This window comes from Leptidea sinapis, chromosome 29 (genome assembly GCF_905404315.1).
Source record: "Leptidea sinapis chromosome 29, ilLepSina1.1, whole genome shotgun sequence".
NCBI classification, from domain to species: Eukaryota; Metazoa; Arthropoda; class Insecta; order Lepidoptera; family Pieridae; genus Leptidea; species Leptidea sinapis.
The window spans coordinates 2,846,105-2,870,998 of record NC_066293.1 but is presented as its reverse complement, the minus strand read 5'-3'; the positions used below and the strand labels follow the sequence as shown (position 1 = coordinate 2,870,998).

At 35.2% G+C, this 24,894-nt stretch overlaps 2 protein-coding genes across 2 annotated transcripts in view; one reads left to right on the top strand and one right to left on the bottom strand.

The window, feature by feature from the left end:
- Positions 1–349: 349 nt before the first annotated feature.
- Positions 350–5,105, top strand: LOC126973539 (uncharacterized). Its single transcript, XM_050820883.1, has 5 exons — positions 350–516; positions 671–731; positions 2,604–2,723; positions 4,092–4,201; positions 4,926–5,105. The coding sequence occupies exons 1-5, from the start codon at positions 442–444 to the stop codon at positions 5,103–5,105; spliced, it is 546 nt and encodes a 181-aa protein (XP_050676840.1). The 5' UTR covers positions 350–441.
- A 2,282-nt stretch (positions 5,106–7,387) lies between these two features.
- The window catches only part of LOC126973218 (putative U5 small nuclear ribonucleoprotein 200 kDa helicase), a 95,152-nt gene continuing 77,645 nt past the window's right edge, over positions 7,388–24,894 (bottom strand). The window contains exons 34-42 of the mRNA XM_050820403.1: positions 22,011–22,182; positions 20,851–21,011; positions 19,555–19,706; positions 18,640–18,772; positions 17,658–17,805; positions 16,409–16,585; positions 15,960–16,094; positions 15,176–15,283; positions 7,388–7,728 (exon numbers count right to left, since the gene is read on the bottom strand). Of these exons, the coding sequence (XP_050676360.1) occupies positions 7,489–7,728; positions 15,176–15,283; positions 15,960–16,094; positions 16,409–16,585; positions 17,658–17,805; positions 18,640–18,772; positions 19,555–19,706; positions 20,851–21,011; positions 22,011–22,182 (1,426 nt within the window). The 3' untranslated portion in view covers positions 7,388–7,488. The remainder of the gene's footprint in view (positions 7,729–15,175; positions 15,284–15,959; positions 16,095–16,408; positions 16,586–17,657; positions 17,806–18,639; positions 18,773–19,554; positions 19,707–20,850; positions 21,012–22,010; positions 22,183–24,894) is intronic.

The following is a 24,894-nucleotide window of genomic DNA, read 5'->3' as shown; positions in this document are numbered from 1 at the left end:
TGAATAATTTATACATGGTCTTATAGCTTGTTTTAATAGCTTTCAGCGACAGTCACTGAAATCACCCTAGTTATAAGCATTTTATAACTACACGTAAAATAATACGCACGGGGAAAACGCTGCGCAAGCGCCGAACACTTGCCGATCTAAGGTGTACATCGAGCGGCGGAGCGCGCCGATCCGGAATGGCTAGAGGCGTAAGTCACGTATTTAATCTGTAATATTTTGGTGTCATTGTCATAATGTTTACCAGGCTATAAAATCCCAAAAAAAAAATTGTCATAATGTCAAAAGCTATTTGTTAGCTGTCAAATCACAAATATGTTGACACAGTGACAATGACAATCGACAGTGGATTAAAATGATAAGGTGTCTGACTGTAATTATTCGTGTACAAATTACAAAACAATACCTATCTGAGGAATTGTAAGTAGTTAAATTATGTCTTTAATACCAAATGTAGTTGATGGCGAGGCTTCTGAATCAGATACGGAAGTTGAACTTGGTCGATCGCCGGTAAATACTCATAAGTATTACTATTTAATAATTATATATATCATACTTTATGACCCAAATAGCAATAAAACTAATTTGATTTTATGACGGCGCCTCGATAGGGATTACTTAACAATATAAACAACTTTATAATTTGTCTTAAATTTTTTTTTAGGAAATAGCACCAAAAGCCAAGGGATTTGTTATTACAGGCGAAGCACCAGAATCAGACGATGGTAAGTAATATTAATTTCTAATTCAAATAAGTGTCAGTTTTTGAAAATATATTTAAGAGTCTAAGGATTAAAGAGATTATTTATTTATTTATTTAGTGTATTTTTCCCAGTCTATTATTCTCTAGTCTAATGGTTAAAACAAAACAATTGCAACAGATTGATCATGATAAATAAGTTATGATTACTTTCATCACAATGAAACTACTGTATATATATTCTTGATAATGTAATGTATGTTCTTAGGCACATAAGTGAATTTGCCAGAAACTGTCATAACCATAATGTTAACACCAGGAACAGACATAAGCTTATAATGCCTACTACTCAACTAAGTCGAGTTAGCAAGTCTTTTGTGGGGCGGTGTATATGCTTTTACAACAGGATCCTAGAAAATGTTCAAAGCAAAAGTATTACAGTATTCAAAAGAATTGTTAAAAAATGTTTGTGTGGTAAAAGTTACTATAACATAAATGACTTTCTTAATGATACCACAGATTGGGAATGGAGCGACCACCCTCAGGCTATTAAATAATAAGTTTAATTGTACAATGTTACTTTAATTGTAAAACATATTTTTAATGAAAAAAAAAGGCCCTCTGAGTTTGTCGCGCCCATTCTTCTTAGGCCTAAGGCATTCATTTTGGAATGGGTGGTAGTTTTTTGACTTTCAATAAGTGATTCCACATCCTATTTTGAATTAAAATATTTGAATTTGAATAAAATATACTTCAATGTTAAAACTGTTCAAGTTTGTAAACTAACTATAAAATAAGTCGCAGAAGCTTGTATGACACCAAAAACTACACTTCAATTGCTCCGAAGGTTTAGTTGTTCACAGGTTATATTCTGCAACTCAACAGCTATTGAGCTCCTTATTGTGTCAAGCCTGTGCCAGTTTTACACTTCACACACAGCCTTTTGAGCTTTTTCCCGGTGCATATTTGCACCACCATAAGAGTGTAAACACATTGTTTTAGATGGGGAGCGTCTCGTGACCTCATGGACAACAGTCAACAGCTCTACCCTTTGTTGCATCAACACTCCAACCTTCTCATATTATTTGTTGTGCATACATGAATGTTGACAAATTTTCTTGTCAATCAGTCACTCTTCTCATAGTGGTTGTGGCTGTTAAGATAATGCAACATTAGTTGTGATTGGTCTTCTTATTCTTGAGTTACACTGCCTCCCGCATGATGCTCCTCCACTCTTGCCAAATATAGTAAACACTATTTGTAAAACATAATTATATGAAACTAAGTATATGTATAATTACAACATTTGAAAGTTTATTTTAAATTTTCTTGGTGATTTATATCTGGTGGACGTGGACTCTTATAGTTCCCTAATAACACCTCAGGGAGGGGGGCGGCTGAAAACCAGTGCTGCTTGGAGTTAAGTACGCCGAGCAGCAGAAGCTGAGCCGCTACCTTTTGTTTCCATTTTAATTTGTAATCTGTAGCATGTATGTTATTCTGTATTTTTTTTTCTTTGAAAACAATAAATCTGATTTTATTTTATTGTAATTCCTGGTTTAATCTGATATCTTTGAGAAATATTGGAAAAAAAAATGAGGTGTACCATACATTTTACAATCAGATGTAATGAAAAGATTAGCACCAAAAATACCAACAATAGAGAGAGAGATACAATACAAGATAGACATGGTGAGTTGATGTGAGCAGAAAGAACAAGAGAAACAGAGACGAAGCAGTATTGTATTTCTGTTTGGAGGATGTCATAGCTATTGAAATTATTGGGCTAATGGTATTAAGGGTATTGTTTTAAAAGTATTGCAAAATATTAAAAAAGAGTTATATGCTCAACAGCAATGTTTGACATTTAAAAGTAGATATGTATATTTTTTTCCAGAATCAAAGTTACCATCTCATACAGACCAGAGTGAACTGGATTCTCCTCTGCATACATCCATGTTCCCACCCTCATCGCCCACAAAGATGATGCAGACTTCAATCCTTCATCAGAAATTATGTATGTGCATTCAATATACAATATACCTACATTAAATAACCATAAAAGTTATCTTTGACAGAGTTATCTTTCAGATCATATTTATATGTATTAACTTCCTGTCTGCTCACATTGCCATATGACAACGGCATGAGACCACTATTTAGTATGCTGTTATAAAGTTAGCATACAAGACATTAATTAAATCTTTTTAAAAGCTGTGAATTATGTATAAATAAATAAATTTATAACAAACCAAAATAATCATGGTTGTCTTAAAAGCATTTGGTGTGGGCAAATAGACGAGATGAAATGATGTTCTTCAATCGGCTTTTTTAATACATTACCAAAAAAATATAACAAGTAAAGCACATAATTTATTTGAACTTCTGTTTTTTTAAAGTACATGGGTGACCGACGGTTTTTATGAAAGCATAGATGCCAATTCAATTTATTAAATTTACTTCATGTGTTAATTGTAATTACGTTGTCAAATAGTAATTTCACAACATTTCTACAGGAAACTTTTTGATTAAACCTACGCATGTGGAGGTTATATACATGAAGTAAATAAAAAGCACTAGTTTGGAAAAGAATAACTTTCCGCATACTAAACACACATGGAAAAGTATAATTTTGAGCAATGACGAGCGCAATTGTAGTGCCGTTCAGAATTTTTGGGTTTTTCAAGAATCCTGAGCGGCACTGCATTGTGATGGGAAGGGCGTATCAATTACCATTAACGTCCTGCTCGTCTCGTCCCTTATTTTCATAAAAAAATATATAATTTACAACAGGTAATTTTTTGTTGGATCGTTATTTCCTAATATAGATATTATATATTCGCATTTATGACAACAAATGTCTGCACTGGAACCGGCTCGCAAAGCATTAAAAACTATTATGTTTGTTTGCCGACCCAATAAAAAAGATGCGGTGTCGTGGGCCACCAGGTAGGAACGAAGTTCCTTCGGCTAATGTAGAATCGACACAATTTGTAAAAAAAATCGTGTTTAATTTTATGTAGGTTTTCTTGATTTTTCTCTTAAATTTTGCAGATTAGTTTTTATTTAAGTACAGGAAAGTATTTAGGGAATTCAGTATTTTAGGAAATAATAAATTACGTAAAATAAAAATAAAATCGTAATCCAAATTATCAATTAAAATAACAAAATATGTCTCTTTATTTTTGTTTGACAACATAAAATTACATAGAAATAGAAATAATTACAAAAGTCACGCCTGCGCACGTCTCATTTAACGGTTTTATTCCACGGACTTTTTCTTACGGTTTTACTATCACATTTTTTCAGTTCCAAGCCTGCCGTAAGGAACTTCGTTCCAAAAAACGTACACTTAAGTTTCTATACTTTGAAATTTATTTTCCAGGGGAATGTAATGTCTCATTGAGAGCTACGTTAGAAGGTTTAATGAAACATACTATAGACATATCTGTTGAGAAGTTGGGTAAGGCAGACAAGACATTGCTGAGTGTGCAGGTAAGAACGGATTTAAAGTTTTAAACATTTCGTGTGTCGAAATTATGTAATTCCTTCACGAGGCGCGGATACAATAATTTGCTTCATTTATTTATTTCCATTATATACGTACCTACTTATATATTAAAAAACAAATGATTTGATTTGAAATTAAAAAAATGTAATGTTCGTATTTTATCTGTGGAAATTGGTTCTGTTGATATTGCCATTTTAAAACAATGCATTCAAATTATTAATTAATAGTTTTTATCACAGCGTGTGTGCTTTTGAAATTGTTAAAAATTATAAAATCAAAACTAAAATCTATGATTGTCCAGAAATAAGAAATTTTCGTTCAGAAGTGTTTGTTTACTATTTAAGACACGTAAGGAAAAATAGACTACATTTACTTAAGCTTATGCAAGTAATTAAATAGCTAATAAAGATTTTCCTCAAAAAAATTAGGAAGATAATCCAATTTTATTTTTATTTTTCCCAGAATGGGGAAAAATGCCACATTCCTGAGTTCGGCGACACTCCCATTTGTGTCCATACCGGTCTTTCGGTCAAAAAACCTTTAATTTTTGGTTTGTGTTAAATATTGTGTTAGAATTAATGATTAGAAACAGCTGAACTATCCACTGTATCAAATAATTCCAATATTTACGACACCACGCCGTGGGTCGTGTAGGTCGAAATGGCCGCATTGGAAAAATAATTTAATAGATTATTGTTATTATTTCAGGAAAGTATGAGATCAACAAATGCGTCGCTGACATTAGCGAAAGCCAGATTGAAACAGATTCACTCGGAATTCGAAAATAGTAACTGTGGTAATGTGCTGCCAACTGTCACACTTGTCAACGTCACAGTGACATGTCAGCTAACGCATAAGCGAAAATATCACCTTCCTATAAATTATTGATGCGTGAATGATTACTTCAGGGAAAAGCCATAAAAAGAAAAATTTCATACGGGCGTGGTTTTTAGCCTAGCTTAATGTTTTTTGAAGTGCAAAATAGTGACTCTTAAGCAAAGAATATCTAAAAGGCGATGCAATAGGCATCAATGGATGTTATAAAAAAAAAGTTTTCTCGACTTGGCAATAATTAAAATGATTCGTGAAGAATGTTTGTATCAAATGAGGACATTTTGTCACAACAACTTGTTATGACTTAGATAATAGTGTTTTGTTATGTATATAATCATTATAATAATATTGAAAATAGTATTTAAATATTTGTACTTAGATTGGTACGTTTTTATTAAAGTTTTCAGAAAATCTTTGTCTTTTTCTTTAACTGAATTCATTATTAATACTACTTAATCAACCCACGAATTTTCACATCTCATTGATGTGAAAATTCGTTAGGATGGCAATGAACCTGAAAGTTCGTAAAATAACCACATAAAGTTTTATATATTTCATCACTTTCGTCTTCCGAATGTGTTTAACATTATTATTGAGTTATGAGCGAATAAATACAATATTCATTTATATCGTGCACAAAAATGACAATTAAAAAGTCTCTCAGAAAAATCAAGTTTCATCCATAATTTTAACAGCTGTCTTTGTTGCGGAATTGTTCTTATCTTCAGAACAGTCCCTGATACTAGTCCTAAAAACTATAAACGTTTCTTTTCAAACTTTCCCTCCTTATGGACAACCTTGGTGTGCGACATCTTGCGATATGTCAAAAAAACTCTCTTAATAGCCGCGTGCGTAACCACATCGTCGCTCGTAAAAATATAGAAAACTTAAGGTTAAGATCGATCAATCGCCCGGAAAACTGTGTACTTACAAGTTTTAGTGCCGAGTCTACCAAAAGTTATATAGGTTTTCCAAAACATAAAATTTTAGTTACATCTGAATTGGCAATAGAGGTGTGCTGTCCTGTCTCGTGAGTATCGACGAAAACATAGATTCTGGATAAGAAACCATAATTATAAATTTATAAGTCCTTAAAAGTGTATTCCAAAAACACGGATATACGCTATAATGTGGGCCGGCTTGAAGTATTGCCGTGCTCTATTCATGACGCCCAGTTTCTTCGAAACATTTCTTTATTCTTTTTAAAATATCTGAATAAGTGGCCCCAGGCATACAGATATTTTGACCAAAGTTAAGATTCAGTTGTAAATTTATGTTTTTTTCCAATCTTATCACTGTACATAATAAGGTTTTGTTCAATAAAGGTTTGTGATCCTTGATGCTGTGAGAGGGAAATGGTTGATATGTCTAATGGGACATAAGGGTCCTTTGGGTCGGATCTTTGAAAGTGGTATCAAATCCACTAAATACCATTTAAAAAGAGTTATTGACTCTCAAATTCTTACGTTTGAAGAGCTTACAACTATTTTGACTAAAGTTAAGGCTGTGCTCAACTGTAGACCATTGTGTCAACTATCTTCAGATGCAAGTGAAGTTGACGTTCTAACTCCCGAACAATATACTATAGGACGTTCGTTGGTTGCTCTTCCTGAACGTAGTTTCGATGATTTACATAATAGAACTCGTCGCTCGTGAAAAATATAGAAAACTAAGGTCTAAGATCGATCAATCGCCCGGAAAACTGTGCTTACAAGTTTTAGTGCCGAGTCTACCAGAAGTTATATAGGTTTTCCAAAACATTAAGTTTTTGACATCTGAATTGGCGAAGAAAGAGGTGCTCATGTCTGGTGAGAATTCCCTTCAAAACTTTCAGTTTTGTAGCCATTATATTTATTCTTATTTGAAGCTAACTAGGTTTTGATATTATTTGTTAATCTAAAATATATCTCACATATGCACGAAACCTACAAATGTTCATGTACCAACAGTCTTTGTAAGTTTCGATCGGGACACGTGTCCTGACGCTAGTTTAACATTTTACACCCATCCCAAGAAAAGTGCTCAACGTCGCTAAAGAAGATTTCACTTCAAAAATTATATATTATGCTTGACATATTCATAAAATAAATATACAATGTCATAAAAAAAACCTTTGTTATATGGGTTCGAACCTACTCTCCCTCTCGGAAATCTGAGCTTAAACATGGCACCTTCTACCGCACGGCCAAACTGACTTGAAAACAGTAGTTGTAATATATGTTACAACTTCACTCCTACTACAATCGGCGGCCGATTGTAATGCGATAGATGGGCGAAACAATTTTAGGCGATGTTATAAAAGTTTCACTTTAATCATTCAAAATAAAACTCAAAACAATCAAACAACTTATATTTATTCAAATCATTGTTCTCACTTAATAATTACAATGTTTTGTATCCGTTCCGGTACCTCCCCGGTCCATGTACATCAACCGTCTCATTCTGAGTCGCTGCTCTCGCTGACGGCGTCCTCCACTTCCACATTGAACTTGTACTCCTGGTCAGCTCCCAGGTACGCGTCGCTCATGAAGTACAGCGTGTACGTGTGTTTCCCGGGGGAGCCACACACGAAGTCCAGACGTACTTTGGCGGAGCGCCCGAGCGACACCCGCTTTATGGACAGCAGGGTGTTGGATTTGGGGTCCCCGATCACCACCCACCAGCCTTCTTCGCGTTTCTGTCAAATATAATTATTAATAATAACATTAAGCAACATACATATTATTATATTTAAAACAATGACATTAATGACAAATGTCATGTCATGAAGTCCCAATCGACCAACAGATAAAACGCCGCAAATGAAGCTGGATAGGCCACACACTCCGGAGGGATCCCAACCATATACCGAGGCAAGCCCTAGACTGGAAAGTCCTCAAGGAAAACGCAAACGTGGCCGTCCAAAGCAAACATGACGGCGGACTGTCATTGATGAATTTGATTGAATAATAATAATATTGACACACTTTTCCCTACCGCCATTATTGATGTGAAAGTGAGCCTCCGCTAAAATTTAAATTTAAAATTATAACTATTGTTAAATTAATGTTACCTCAGTTCTCAAAACGTTGATTGGTGTCCTTGTTTCAACATTCATTGATGTTGACCCAGATTTTCCAGTGGATCTAGCACAAAGCACAATCAAAATAATACCTCACTAATAAGCCTACAGGTATGTTGTGTGATTAAAGAAGAAGACTTGAACTTTGTAAAGAGATACATTCAAATACACACTTGGAAGTTATTTTGTTACAATAGTCACAGTGCATAATACGTTACTGTAAAATACTTTCTCAGTTTTGTGTACAAAAACTCAAGTGAGCCGTATTCAGTGGAGGGTACTTTTAAAAGTGTAAACTATAAATAACTTTGTACCGATGTGCCATCGTTAGGATTATTCATAATCTATACAGGTACTTCGACCTTATTAATAAATATTCTGTGGGAAATAGACGTAATCGTAAAATATTGATAAAAGATTCATTTCCTGGGAAGATATTCTGTTAGTTTATATTATTATAATTTGTATTATCAATAATCACTTAGTTATTCCGTATCCAATTTGAGTAAAATAGTGCTTAAATAATTTTAAGAAGAAAATAATAATAATTTATATGTTACTTATTCGGAAAATCATATTTCATTGCTTAATTACTTATAATTATATTATAACAAAAAGTTAAACATGCCACTACATAGATCGCCTGAAAGGTCTAGCTCTGTGCCGGAATTGAATCAAGCTTCCGCAGCTAGCGATACCACCTCACTCTCATATGTCAGTGCCAGGGGTAACTGGAGTAAGAGAAAGCGAGAAAACTATCAAAATGAAGAGTTAAATGTCGAGCTATTAGATCTAAGGAAGGATATTAAAAATGAGATGAAAGAAATGAAAGAGCTGTTTCTCGACTCACAAAAAAATAATAATGAACAAATAAAATCCATTTTAACTGCATTGAAGGATATACAACAAGTAAACGAAGGTATTCAAAAAAGTATTACATTCCTAAGCGACCAAAATTCAGACTTCCAAAAAAAGATAGCGTCTCTCGAAACTCAAGTCAAAAGGGACATGGAATACATCACTCTTCTAGAAAACAAGCTTGAAGAGAGTCAAAGAACTGAAAGGAAGAATAATATTGAAATAAAAAACGTGCCTCTCAAAGGGGCTGAAAATAAACAGCATCTCATAAAGATGGTAAAAAATTTGGCTAATAATTTAGATATGAGTATTACACAAGCCGAAATAAAGGATATTATAAATATTAAAAATAAAAAGGCAAATAACAGTACTATGATTGTTGAATTTACTAATACTTTCACAAAAACTGAACTCATTAAATCGGCTAAATTATATAATAACAGAAACAAAAGCAATAAACTATGTGCAAAACATCTAGGTCTTCAAACAAACACAGATATACCGATTTTCATATCGGAAAACCTCACACCGAAAGGAGCCAGGCTGTATTTTCTAGCTAGAGATTTAAAATTGTCACATAAATATAAATATTGCTGGACAAACTTCGGAAAAGTATTCCTTCGCCGGGATGATAATTCGCAGATTATTACAGTGAACAGTGAGTCTCAAGTACAACAATTACGTAATACATGACTATATATAGAGTTTACTAAAATATTTTTAAGCTACCTATTTCGACTTTACTTAAATTATAATACGTTACTTTTGTTACTTTCAATCCACATTACATACACACCCTTAATACTTACACACAACTTAACTAACACTCAATACTATATTACACTAAATACTGATAGTCTTTATACACGGGCTTTTTATTTAGCATATTGTATAGTTAAATGCCTTATTATTTTTACTCAACAATGTAAATCGGTACTGTCTGGAGGCACTCACATAGCTTTCTCGCACTACTGCAACTTTGCTATGGAATTTATGGAAGGTTCTAAAATGAATATTATTTTTCTATATACATGTACATTTTATATGCATGTAAGTAACCCTTGAAAATAGAGACGCGCTTCTAGGACGTATTATTTATATGACCTTTAATAATGGTTGAGTCCTTAAAAACTATAAAAGAAATAGACACTTTAGAACTAGCGCGGTCTGTTGAGTGTGATCCCATTAAACTTAGTAACTACATAAATGTGAAGCAGAGTGATCTGACTATTGTTTCTCAAAATATACGAAGTATCTACTCTAACTTTGACGACTTCTTATTAACTGTGTCTCACTTCAATTTTGATCCAGATATACTTGTTTTAACAGAATGCAGACTGAGTACTAACAAGCCCATACCTCAACTTCCTAATTACGACTCTTACTTCACTACTCAACAACTGAATCAAAATGATGGGGTTACCGTCTTTATAAAGTCATCCATAAAAGCTAAAGTAAAGGAGATTAGATTGACACATGCGTCTTGTATACAAATTGATATTTTAAATAACTCATTACTATGTATCTATCGTTCCCCATCAATATCGAACATTGAACCGTTTTTAAATTCGTTATGCTGTCAGCTTAGTAAAATTAAAACAAAAAACAACATAGTTATTACCGGAGACTTGAATATAAATCTTATACCAAAAAACGATCTCTCTCAAGAATACAGGAATAGAGTAAATTATCTCAACACACTCTCAGATTATGGGATACTTCCAGGTCACACGCTGGGAACTAGGGAAAATTCATGCTTGGATCATATTATGTTAAAAATAAATAAACAAAAAATCTCGGCTTTTATCGCCATATTACATACAACTACAACGGACCACTACACTACATTTTTATGCCTGTCTAAAATTAAACATTTTATGAGAGCCAATAAGATAAAAAGTACAATAGACTATGAAAAGGCTCGAAATTATTTACAAGACTTAGGATTACTTGAATTATTTAACTGCACTGATCCGAATGTGTTGAGTGAGCAGCTACTGCAAAAATTATCAGATTCTATAAAAAATAATATTGTAACAGTAAAAATACCAAAGAGCAAACGAATTATTAAGCCGTGGATTACTCCTGGTATTCTTAGATGTATAAATAACAGAAATAAATTACAAAGGCAGTCAAAACATGATCCTCATAACGAAATATTAAAAATAACATATAGTAGATACAGAAACTATGTAAATAACTTAATAAAAAAACTAAAAAGGCAATACGAAAGAGATCTCATTGCAAAATCTGTCGCTAACAATAAATTACTCTGGAGAAATATAAAAAACATCACATACTCAAGTAAAACTAAGTCTAAGAGCACAGAGTTACTAAACACCAAATCTTCACCTTATGAATCAGCAAATTTCGTAAACAAGTTCTTTGCAGACATTGGTAAGCAACTTGCAGAACATATAGATCCTACGCCATTGCACATTTTCAATAATCTAATTAATAATACAGTCACTCAATTAAACTCTTTCGTACTTCTTGAAACAGACCTTAACGAAGTAGATATTGTGTTAAAGAGTCTTAAAACGAACAGTGCTCCTGGGTGGGATGGGATCCCAACTAAGTATTTAAAGTATGTAAAGAATGATATTGTACCAATTATAACCCATCTTGCAAATCTTTGCTTTAGTAAGGGAATCTTCCCTTCCTCCTTAAAACAGTCAATTATTACCCCAGTATACAAGAATGGGGACAGAAATGACGTTAATAATTACAGACCTATATCTATCTTGCCTTGCATTTCTAAAATTTTAGAAAAGCTAATAAATTCTCGCCTTCTTAACTTTCTTAACAGATTTAATATAATATCTCCCTCGCAATTTGGATTCAGAAAAGGTATATCCACAGAAGACGCTGTAACTGCGCTATCTTCATTAGTAACCGAACATCTTGATCAAAATTCAAAGTGTATAACAGTATTTCTAGACTTAAAAAAAGCCTTTGACACGGTTTCTGTCCCTATTCTTGTGAACAAGCTGGAAAATATTGGAATCAGAGGTATGCCTTTAACTCTTTTTAAAGATTATCTTTCTCAAAGAAAACAAAAAGTAAAATTAGAACAGTATTCCAGCGAAGCTACAGAGGTAACATATGGTGTACCTCAGGGCAGCATATTAGGCCCTACTTTATTCCTAATATATATAAACGAACTGTGCAATCTTACAATCGATAATGCTAAAATTTTTTCGTACGCTGATGATACAGCCGTTGTCTTTTCTGGAAGTACCTGGGCAGATGTAAAAAATAGCGCTGAAAAAGGAATGGCTCAAATATCTGCTTGGCTGAAGTCTAATTTACTATCATTAAATACTTCTAAAACAAATTATATATGCTTCAGTATTTATAATAATAATCAGCCCGATGGCAACTTTAATCTGAAAGTTCATAACTGTAAACTTAGCAAACATAATAACTGTAACTGTCCCCAAATCAATAAAGTAGATAATTTCAAATATCTAGGAGTCATACTTGATCAGAGGCTCTCCTGGTACCCTCACCTTGAGCAACTGGCTGAAAGAGTCAGAAAATTAATATGGGTTTTTCGCTCGCTGAGGTACGTGGTCCCAAAGAATGACAAATCTGAGAACGATAGTGATTCCTCTAACACTCTGCTAAAGAGAATATATACTGCACTAGTTGAATCCATCCTAACCTACTGCATTCCAGTGTGGGGAGGTGCTGCAAAAATAAAGTTTTTAGACATTGAGCGCTCGCAACGAGCATTGATTAAGGCCATGTATTTCAAACGTTACAGATATTCTACAGAACAACTTTACCTTGAGTGCGGTTTACTCTCTGTGAGGAAACTGTTTCTGAAACATGTTTTAATCAAAAAACATAAAGAAGTACCATATCTCGTAAATAATAAACAAAGTAGGAGGCAACCTAACGTAACTAAAGTCCCTCGAACAAAAACAAAGTTTGCTAGCGCACAATACAATAGTCTCTCAGCTCAAATTTACAATAAAATAAATAAAAAACTACATATCCACTCAAAACAATATAACGATTGTAAAAAAATCGTAGAGAAGTGGTTAAAGTCTCTCGACTATGAGGCAACGGAGATTTTACTTAAACAACTTAAATAATGTACAGAGTATAATAACTTATCCAATGTTTACATAGATCAGACAGAAAATATTCCACACGCACTTAACATATATACACGCACACAACACTCACAAAAACACACAGTATCGCACGCACACACACACTCACACATAGTTACACATATTTATCATTTAGGTTTATAATAATAAAAAGTGACTTACATGTTCGATAAGAATTAAAAATCGTAATTGTAAATCTTTGTCGCTGTAATTGTTAAGGTGTTCAAAAGTAACTTTCCAAATATTTAAATTGTTAATTTATATTCATTTCATAACCTTTTTAAATTTATATTCATTTCATAACTTTATTATTATTTCACCACCATGTCAATAAAACTTTTGTTAAATATAACACATTGCTGAATTGGAAGAGCGGAGACACCTGGTACAGGCATTATTTGCTTAAAAGGTGACTCCGGCCACTAGCTGCTGTAAACTATGATTTTAAGAGAAATAAATTATTATATTATATATTATTATACTTTTTACACAAATTATCTTGCCCCAAATTGCATATATAGCCTGTGTTATGGGTTGCGAGACAACGATATATTTAATACAATATACTTAAATAAACATACATAAATACATATAAACATACATAAATACATTTAAACATCCATAATTCGGAAACAAACATCCATATTCATCATATAAATGCTTGCACCTACCGGGATTCGAACCCGGGACCTCTAGCTTAGTAGGTAGGGTCGCTAACCACTCGGCTATACAGACCGTCGGTGAAATACATAGGAAAGACCCAGGTGTGAAATTAAGAGAGATGCTCAGTACCGAATGCGATGGAGATGCACTGCGGATGCCCTCTGCCCCAGCTAGGGAATACAGGAATTTAATGATGATAATGAATGACATTCTATACATATAGACAAATCACGTCATATAAAAACAAAGCCGAAAATATGGAATGTACCACAAAATACACAATAATAAGCTTCGACTGCTCTATTTATACATTTCCGCATTGGCTCCAGTTGTTTAAAATATTATTTGTCAATAAGCAGCAATTTAATAATTAATAAGATAATAATAGAACATTTGATCAGTTCAGGTTTTATTCAGACAGTGACAGTTGACACACAACTAAGGAGAAAAATTTTGCCCTTCCGCTATCAGACTGTGAATGGTATGTCCTTATATGTGTATAGATTGTCATTGTATATAACATATACCTATTTTAAACATATTGTACTAGTAAGTGGACAAACCTCATTTTTATTGTAATTTTTAATGGGAAATGTTTGAACTTTGAATAGGATTTGTTTCCAAACTCAAAGATTGTTTACAATTTCAAGAGTTTACTCTTGAATTTTGAATGGCATCAAAATTGACTTTGATAAGTGTACAAATTGTACCTGAGTGAATAAAGAAATTTAATTTAATTTCAATCAATGGTGTAATATTGATTTGATTTGATCAGACACAGACAAATACATTAACACTTATGAATTAACAGACATTGATACTATATTAAAAAAATTGTTCATTATTTTTTGTATTGATAAAATTTTAAAACAAATTGTTTACGCTTGTCTTCACATTCGCCACTGTACTGCCTTGCGTTTGTGCACAAGTGAGAGAACTGTTGCTCACGACCAATGATCTGTTAGATCCGCCGCTGTGCTGTGCATTCTTTATATAGCACTTATTGGCACACGGTTAATGTCACTGTCGATGTCATGACAGTGACAATCATTGCTAACACATATTTAATTCAGACTAGATGTCGAGACACTACATCTCTTCCTTTTTATAACAATACAAGTAAGTAGGCATGTCAAGGGATTTGATTCTCGTACCTTTTCGCTGACTTATTGCTTTCTTGAAATATTTTAAAGTTTATATTCGTTTAGCACTTCGTCATATAAGCGTTATAAAGAAAGAAAGGCCTTACCAATATACCAATTGTCATAACCAATTTAGGCTAAAGGTAGTTCGCGAGTCATATTCCTTGACTATACATGAATTCACTTCAGCCTAACACATGTACTTACAATATATAATTTTATGGTGAATTGCCCATTGATTTATTTTAGATATGAGTCAAAGTGGAGGGGCCTTACCTGGGGGAAGTAGGGGGCGATAACGGGCCCGACGATCTCGTCCTCTCTCTCCAGGGACACCTCCACTATGATGGGCTTGCCGGCACTTAGTCGCTTCTCGTTCAGTACCTGACATAAACATATATAATATAATAGTTTATTAATTTAGGCTTACCAACAGAGGAGGTTTACTTTTTCTATCTTTGTCAATATAATGACAGGTAAAAATCACATTAACGAATGTTCTAGTAACTGTGATAATCATAATTTAAAAAACATAAACTTGTTAGTAAGTCTTATCATTATAAGGCGATGTACATGCTTTAAAAACAAGATCCTAGAAAATGTACAAAACAAATGTATTACAAAATTATAAAGAATTGTTAACAGACGTTTATGATGTAAAGGTTACCATAACAAAAATGAGTCCTCACCCAAGTAAAAAAGAATCACTAGCCATCACGCCATCAGATGCTTATATCTTTTGCATTAGATTTCTTTTTATGACATAATGGACGAGACGAGCAGGACGTTCAGCTGTGGGTAATTGTTACGCCCTGCCGCTTAGGACTCTTTTACAAGGTACGGCGCCCTTCAGACCGAAACACAATAACGCATACACATTAGTTGCCATAATCTAGCCGGCGTCAAGTGCAAAGGAGCCGCCCACTGGTAAATGCTCTAATTCGCCTCTTACAACACCCTTGAGCTTGGGACTTCCCTTTACTTTTTATGCCCCGGGCAAGCACAGGGCAAAATAAGATGTTTCACATCAAAAAATGAAGCATATGATGCAGCAACTCACCTCGTAGTTGAGCTCCACGTTGGGGTACCGGTTACAGAACCTGGCCACGTCCGCCATCTCTCCGGACGACAGCTGCAGCAGCTTGGCTCGCGCGCTGTCCTCCAGCTCCATCACGTCGAACACCGTCTCCACACCCTGCACACGAATATTCATTTTAATCTAATATTTTAATATAATATATATATATATATATATTATTGTAGTCTCGTTGGTTCAGGCGGTTTTCCACTATTTCACAATTCGTTTTGCGGCGCGAGATGCGGAGCAGAGCGGGTTACTTGCGCGTGCGTGCGTCAAGGCTTCAGCGGACGATTAAATGGCGTGCGGCCGTTGTTCCAATATGGCGCGCAATGCAGCGGGTGCGGTGAAAGGGAGGAAGAGACAGCGTTACAGGATTAGGACGGGAAAGACGGATAGCGGCGTTATCAATAACTGATGCTGTAACTCACCTTGTCGGCGCACCTCTGCACCAGATCGGGCGTGAAGTGCGGCAGCTGGCGCAGGTAGGAGTCCTTAGCCCACATGGCCTGCGTCACCATCTGAGCCAGCTCCATGGCGGCCACGGCGGGAGACAGCCAGCCGCTGCTCGACACCACGTCCACACACGCTTGGATCAGACGGATGGCCTGTCGGATTTATTTAGTTCATAAATAACAATAATAATGCAAAATTTCAAAGAAGTATTTACAGTTTAGATTTGTCGTTTTCGCTGAATCAGGCTTAAATTTTTAATACTGACTTATAAGTAACCATAAACATATGATTGAGTAATATTTCATCTCACATAAGTATATTATATTCAAATACTAATAGTGTAAGTAATCGTCGTTTCCTGTTGAGACATAATTGACGGGATCACTCGAAAATATGTTATACATATTTATATAATTGCTAGCGGACCAAACAGACGCTATTCTGTCAATAGAAAAAAGTGTACTTCTGTGTGCACGCAAGAAGTTATACTTCTTTGGCGAAGCAAAAATCATTAAATGTTTTATTCATCGTGCTATTCTCTAATTCTTCTAAAAACGTTTTTAGAAAGAAAAATTTTGTAAAAATCTTGCAAAGATGGCTGTGATAATTAATTGTTAAATAATGAATACGGCTGTATGGGCTTGAATCCTTTGCCTGTCCTAGTAATGGACGAAGAAACCAGAAAAAAAATAACGAATGACGCAACGTTTACATTACCACTTTATATCCAATTTTTTTAAGTATTAATATGGATATATAGTATGTTATCCTTAAGAGATAGACATAAAATGCCATCGTGGACTTTTCTGTAGACCTTCATAAGATACACAATTCCATCATACATTATTTTGTTATATCTCAAAGGGCTTGGATAACGTTTTCGTTGAAATCTCCCAAAAGCCTCGTTTTTTTCCGACACATCCAACAAATGGACGTAGCTAAGCAGACAGGACTCAAACCACTCAAAGGCACTTTTGAGTTATAGGCATAAGTTTCAGTTCTAAATAAATATACAAAAAAAAGTTTCTGTGTACATTTTAATAATAGAGTTTTCACAACATGACAGATTCGACCTTCAGGAGTATGATGGCATAACTCTATTTTGACCAAAGTGTGGTTTGAGTCCTTTCTGCTTAACGGCGTCCAAATATCGTTAATGTATACAAATATGTAAACAAAAACTTGACAGATTATATACAAAAATATATATATACATCTCCGTACCTTTGTGACGACCACGGCCGTGTCCGCTTGGAGTTCAGCCGGGAGCTGCATCCTGGATAAGTGTGCTTGCAGCAGCACGTGGGCCTTCACTTGGGGCTCGTTGTATTTCACACCGCCGCCGCCAGGGTTCGCGGGCTTGTGGGGCACTCTGCGGTGGATACATACACATACATATTACTAATGTAAAACCAAACGACAGTATCCACCTAATCAAGTGTCTCTCCGATCCTAGCTTACTTAGGTGACAGTGATAATAATCTAAATAAGAGTAAAAGTGGTAAGTGGATTCTTTTTTAAAAACACAGTTTTATATATAGTTTAAATTGTTCCAATTTTGTTATTTGTGTGTGTATGTTTATAAAAAAAATATTTTTCTATATTTCTTTCTTAAAATATTGGTAGAATAATATATGTAGGGGACAGAGGTGTGTCATAAAAGGTTTTTAAATTAATTTAACTGATTTTTGTCAATGGTCAACAGGTTGAAAAAACTGTTAAATCGTAAACCGGTTTTCAATAATGCATTAATTGATTGATAATTTAATAGGTTAATATAATATTATTACTATTGCTAAATTTAATTTATACCTAGAAGCTTTTTTTTCAATATCTATATATAAAAGAGAATGTATGTTCCCTAATAACTCCTAAACTATTCGACCGATCTCAACGAAATCTTTTGTAATAGATTCGTTGAAGCTCAAGGAAGGTTTACATATATAATTTATATGGCAAAACAACGTTTGCCAGGTCAGCTAGTATTATATAGTTAAGTAAGACAACGTTTTCGCTCACAACTTTTTTCAGCCGTTTTGAATTAAGTACAACAAAAATATTGTAAGTTGCAAAAGAGTCGGAATCATGCTTCATTTATTGCGAATTACGGGCGAAGAAGTTGATTGAATTTATTGGCTTATTATTCTAAACAGGTTTTTTCGTTGAAAAAAAACAGTTAATTCGTTAACGAATATAAATAAATTACTTGGCGGATAGTGTTTTGATGATGTTCTCCTCACGATGCCTGATGCAGAGCTCGGAGTACTCCGCCGCTGACGATATGATCTCCAGCAGTCCTCGGATCTTCGTCTTGGACGTTAGCGACAGGCTGAACAGTTCTGTAAGAAATGTATATTTGTAAAGTATATCCGAAAATTATCCTTTGTTAACACCACTATCTATCTATCCTTGTCCTTTTCCTATCACGCTCTCTCTCTCGCTCACTTCCTGAACCGCGCCATTTTGAAAAGCGGAACCAGTCCTTCGCCGATGCCTTTACGGTCCGCGCACGCGCTCGATACCAAGTGAACCGGCTCCGCTCGCAAATTATCGCGGCACGAAACGAATTTTGAAGTGTAGGAAAACCAGTTGGACGTCGATGACGTCATATCGTCGCTTTATTACGGTGTGCAAAAGAAGCATCACTTAAGAGTAAGCAAACATAGTTAATGAATAGTAATAAATATTTCTTTTCTGTATTATTGATTGATGTTAGGGTGTTGTGTTGTGATGCTGTTTATTATTATTATTATTATAATGATGAAAAATCAATCAAAGCATCTAGGTTACGTACCAAAAGTATATATTTTTCTGATAGAACTATTATAACGACACACAACAACAGAAACTACAGAATTTTTACCAAAAAAAGACAAAACGTAAAATGAAAACTACAAAAACAAAGCTAACAACGCAGAAAAAATCACGACATGTAACGGATAACGGTCATGAATCTGCAAACCGTACTGACGCAACAGGACGAGCGCGAGGGGGTGAAGGGGAAGGAGGCTTTACGTTCCAGCGAGGTCCAGAGATAATGTGGCCGTGTAGTATAATGTACAATCGTCATTTAATAAAATATCGCGCATAACTGTCGCTGACCGCTCGAGATGTCACTCACCGATGGTGGTATAGTTGATGTAGTAGTAGGAGGCGATCATGCCCAGGTTGAGCGGCTGCACGTCCATCTCGTCTTCGATGGCGATGCACTTGGACTGCTCCAGGTCTGTGAGGGTCGTCTCCACCAACTCTGAGAGGTGGTCGGACAGATGCCTGGACAAGTAAATAAATTATAAAACTAATAGTGAAGATATATATACAGTATGACTACTGTCAGCAACAAGCGCTACCAGTGTCATGGAGCAACATAAGATATCGCAACAGGCCAGTTTCATCTATCAAAATTAAATACTGAAAGTTTGTTATTTAGATAGTTTTTACCCTGAGAAATACGGATTCAATACTAATTTGTTATAAAAACATGACAATTATTTATATTTTCAATATTAATTTTATAGTTTTATTATCTGTATGTCACGTGACCGAAAACGCCGACCACCATTTTGTGACGTCACTGTGGCAGAAACAATATATTTTTAGCAACCCACCAACGATACGGTTTATAAAAGGTCATTTTTATATTATTTATTAAATTCAATAAGGATTGCACTGGACATTTGACGTTTCTTTGATTATGTTATTATGACGTCATGATCATGGCGGCTCCCTTTTTGGCGCGACCATTGATCGTTTTAAAAACAATTTTTAAGCATAAAGTGAAATTATTTTTAGGAATTAAAAATACCAGTTGGCTTTTGAATCATTACGATCATTTTTGAATATATTTTAAAAACTCAACGAATAGCTTATTATTAATTACATGTATATTTCTTCTGTTATTTATTACTGTGTTAGTAATGTTGTTTTATATTATTACTAGCTGATCCGACAGACGTTGTTCTGCAGATAATAAAAAAAATACTGTTTTATGGGAATTTGCCAATACTTTTTAAAAACATCAAGAATTATTTCGTATAAAATGTGCTCCCTGTTGTTATGATAAACTGTTTCACAGTGGACCTGTCAAACCGTGCGTCACTAAATTCTGTCATAGATAATATGTCCATACAAAACAGATATTGAAAATAAAAATAATTATGGGTCCCAAATCGAAATAAAAACTATCCTATCTCTGAAGTTGTACTAAACTGCACTCCATGAAGTAATCCCCATTAAAATCCCTTCATTAGTTTAGGAGTTCATCGCGGACAAACAACGTGTCACGTAATTTATATATGTTAAGATAATAGCACCTAATATTCAGATCTTTAGTTGAATTAAATATAATTTGATTCGTGTAAGTTAGTTGGCACTACAGCTGTGCCAAGCGCACAATCGCAGTAAGTTTCATGTTCACCTGTGAGTGACTCCCTGCAGGTTGTAGTAGTTGGGGTTCTGCGTCAGCCGCCGGTACAGGAAAGTCCACGTCAGGTAGTCGACGGCGTCTTGTTTGTTCTCTATGGTCTTGGTGACGATCTCCGCGTTGATGTGGTCGTGTAGTCTATGGTCCAAGTGGCTCTGGGGATATGACATTTTATTAGGGACGCAAGGCTTGCTAATAATATAATATTTGTTATTAGACTTTCAGGTAGTCTATAAATTAGTCTATTTTAAGTGTACGGTAGGTATATCTGTTTGCAAAGTACCCTTTGCAAACTTTTAAGTTTCACCTTCGCACGACACGCCACAAGTTACGATATCATCCCCACCATCTGGATGTGTGGCGGTCCTTCACAGTGCGGTTTTCAAGGAGCTTTCTTCCACGTACTACGAAGCTGTGGAATGAGCTTCCTTGTGCGGTGTTTCCGGGACGATACGACATGGGTACCTTCATCGACGTCAGGTCCAGTGATAGTATAACACTGTGCCCATAAAAAATGTAAGGTGTGTACTCAAATCAAATCAAAATCAGTTTATTCACGTAGGTTCCGGAAATGACACTTATGAATGTAAAAAAAATATATAATATTATTCTTATTGAATCTACCGCTACTTCGTAAAGGGTTGAGCTAATGAGAAGAAGTAGCAAGAAACTCATTACCACTCTTTTATATCAAGATTTACATTTAAGTACATCGATTTACAAATCATTTCAAATTACAATATAATATGTAAAATGATGCAACAGACACACTCAAACGTCAAAATAATAGTCAATGTCTTAGACGAGTAAGTCAAAAAAGTAAATGTAAATTAATACAAAACTTATTGAGTACAGTAGCTGCATCATCCACATACACCATAAATCAATAAAGGTATTCTGTGAGCATTTTATAAGTGATTATAAATTAATAAATATGTATATATCTATACATATATATAGAATCTGAAACCGAGTCTTCGGCAACAGGATCATCCTGCCACCACAAGCAGCGCCCGTTCACGAGCATGAAGCATGGGCCAGCCATAGTCTCCCTCGACCATATTTGAGGGAAGGGAACGACCCGTCCCACGTCGCCGCCACAAGCAGTGACATTTAAGCGAGCATCATTAAAACTATATACTAGTGTTGGGTACCTCAAGCGGCAGACAGTCATTCAGCAGCTTGGTGAAGAAGGTCTTGTGGTGCGCGGCGCACATGAGCACGCCCACCGAGTGGTCATCCTCCAGGGGGCGACACGCGCGCCCCAACATCTGCAGGATGCTCGTGATGGGGTACTGCTCGTAGCTGTGGATCTTGCCGTTGTATCTGAAACAAATAAGTGCACGGGCGGCTGTGATTACTTGTATAATGCACACAAAGTGGTACAGGGAGAGAACGCCATCTTAGTGACGTCATATCCAGACACTAGGGTTGCCAACCGTACTTTAAAATACAGTTGTGCTCTATTTCAGCTATGTATTTTTTTTTAATGATAATAAGGGACGAGACGAGCATGACGTTCAGCTGATGGTAATTGATACGCCATGCCCATTACAATGCAGTGCCGCTCAGGATTCTCAAAAAACCCAAAAATTCTGAGCGGCACTACAATTGCGCTCGTCACCTTGAGACATAAGACGTTAAGCCTCATTTGCCCAGTAATTTCACTAGCTACGGCGCCCTTCAGACCGAAACACAGTGATGCTTACACATTACTGCGGCAGAACTATTTCTATAGATTATGGGTACCACAGCGCCGCCTATGCGCCGCTGTGGTACCCATAATCTAGCTGGCTTCCTGTGCAAAGGAGCCTCCCACTGGTATAAAAAAAATCAGCTATATGTACACAAAAAAAATTGAAAACAAAATTTTATGGACGATGCGGGACTCCAGCCCACGACCTCTCACGTTCCGTGTGAGCTCTCTTCCAACTAAGCTAATCGTTCGAGTCACGTATCGTCATAAAATCTTGTTGATTGGATGAGCAGTTTATCAACTGTAAAGTAGATCCTGTAAATGAAGCCACAACCTTAGAGTTGAACAAAGCATACAATAATTTATGACGATACGTCACTCGAACGATTAGCTCAGTTGGAAGAGCACTCGCACGGAACGCGAGAGGTCGTGGATTCGATTCCCGCATCGTTCATAAAATTTTGTTTTCAAATTTTATTTGTGTATTAATCCTAGAAGTGAGGGCTATCACTGTAAAAACATAACAAATTGTTAATAAAATACATTAAAGTATTCTTTTACAAATGCCAGCTATACTCGTTGACATACAACACATAAAGGTTTTCTATTAACTGCACTAAATCCAGAACGCAGTCACAATAAGGCAGGTGGAAAAATAAAGCAAACGAGACAAGTTATTGGAGGAAAAAATAGTTTTTGAAAGTTGATTAAACTCTTTTTTTTTATTAATCTGTACTCTTTATTTATTCTCTCTGAAATTAAAAATTTGCTGAAAATAACCAATGGTAACCTACACCTACCCACGGACAAGTAAAATAAAAAGGACTCCGTGTCACCTTACTTAACAGTGAGGCACCAAAACAAGCCGGTTAACGTGTAAATACACACCCCCACGCATACACTTACACTAATACAAGCCGATCTGCCGCCATTATGATTTATGATTTGCCATCGTCTGTGACAGATTAGTTTGCGTCGCAATAAAATATTTTAAAAATGCCGTCGTGCGTTGTGAAAAAGTATAAAAATAATACTATAAAAGTATTTGTGGATATATGATTATTTAAGGGAGAAAAATTTGTGTATCTGGTATACCCCGTAACCGCACACACACTAGCATAAAGGTGGTTCACTTGCTAATATCACGGCGCGGAGTCCTTCTTTTCTTACTAGTCCGTGCACCTACCATTTAGATTTAAGCAACAGCTGGTTACTTTAGTAGCTTATAGTCTTAGTCAACACACTACTTCCTCTGTAGTGATATTTAATAAACATGCCTCTTTTGGGCAAAATTGTAAAATAATCGACATACAAGCCTCTATAGGGGAATGTATTAGTACTAATGTACAAAAATATAACAATGAAGATTTTTCTTCAATTAATTTAACTTAAGTTATTCGAGAAGGGAGGACAACTCTTGCAATATCATACAAAATAGGCAACATTCACCAAAGGTAACTGTTACTGCTAGGGTATCTCAAGTAAGGAATTTGAAATTGAACTGTTTTTGAGCTGCTGTAAAGTAGATATATTATGAATTACAGAACATTGGCGTAAGTGTCATCAGCTCTTTTAGTTTTAGAGATCAAGTTTAGTTTTAGAGAACATAAAGTAGTCAGGACGTTTTGTAGAAGCAAGGGGTAGTAGAGCAATAAATGGAGGTTCCCTAATTATTTTTAATAACAGATTAAAATGTAAAAAAAGAGATATTGTTAACCTCTCTATAGAACAACTAATCGAGATAGCTTGTGTAGAACTAGAGCAATTTATCATTGTAAGTGTATACCGCTCCCCCACTGCATCATATGAACAATTCCAACATAGAATGGAGGAGCTACTATCAAAATTTAGCAAAACCAGCAAGTCAATTAGCGTGTGGAGATTTTAATATAAACTTGCTTGAACTTTCTGGCAATTGTACTAGCCTTAAAAATTTATTTCAAAGTTTTAATTTGTTCAATGTATTTTGGGAACCTACTAGAATCACTTCTACAACAGCAACCTGTTTAGACAATATTGAGAATGCATAGATGAGGGTGTGGCTTAATGGAATACAGCAAAGTTATACATTTGTTTAAATCGGGCAGTTCTTTTGACCCTGCTAATTTCAGGCCTATTTCAGTGCTGCCTGTTTTTAGTTACCGTCTAGGTGCGTTACTGAGCGGTTGTCATCAGAACAGATTTAATCTACCTACAATCTACGTACGATGGTGCAAAAAAAGTGTGCTACGTGTAACAAAAACATAACCAAGATAATTCCCGGTTTAGAGTGCAGTAGATGTGATAAAACAGTGCATGCAGATCCTACCTGTTCTAAACTCAAACAAACAGCTAAACACCAT

Excerpts from the sequence above, each read along its gene's own strand:
- LOC126973539 (XM_050820883.1), top strand. The coding sequence starts at position 442 with ATGTCTTTAATACCAAATGTAGTTGATGGCGAGGCTTCTGAATCAGAT. Across the intron at positions 732-2,603 it reads AGCACCAGAATCAGACGATG|AATCAAAGTTACCATCTCAT; the intron begins GTAAGTAATATT and ends ATTTTTTTCCAG. Across the intron at positions 4,202-4,925 it reads AGACATTGCTGAGTGTGCAG|GAAAGTATGAGATCAACAAA; the intron begins GTAAGAACGGAT and ends TTATTATTTCAG.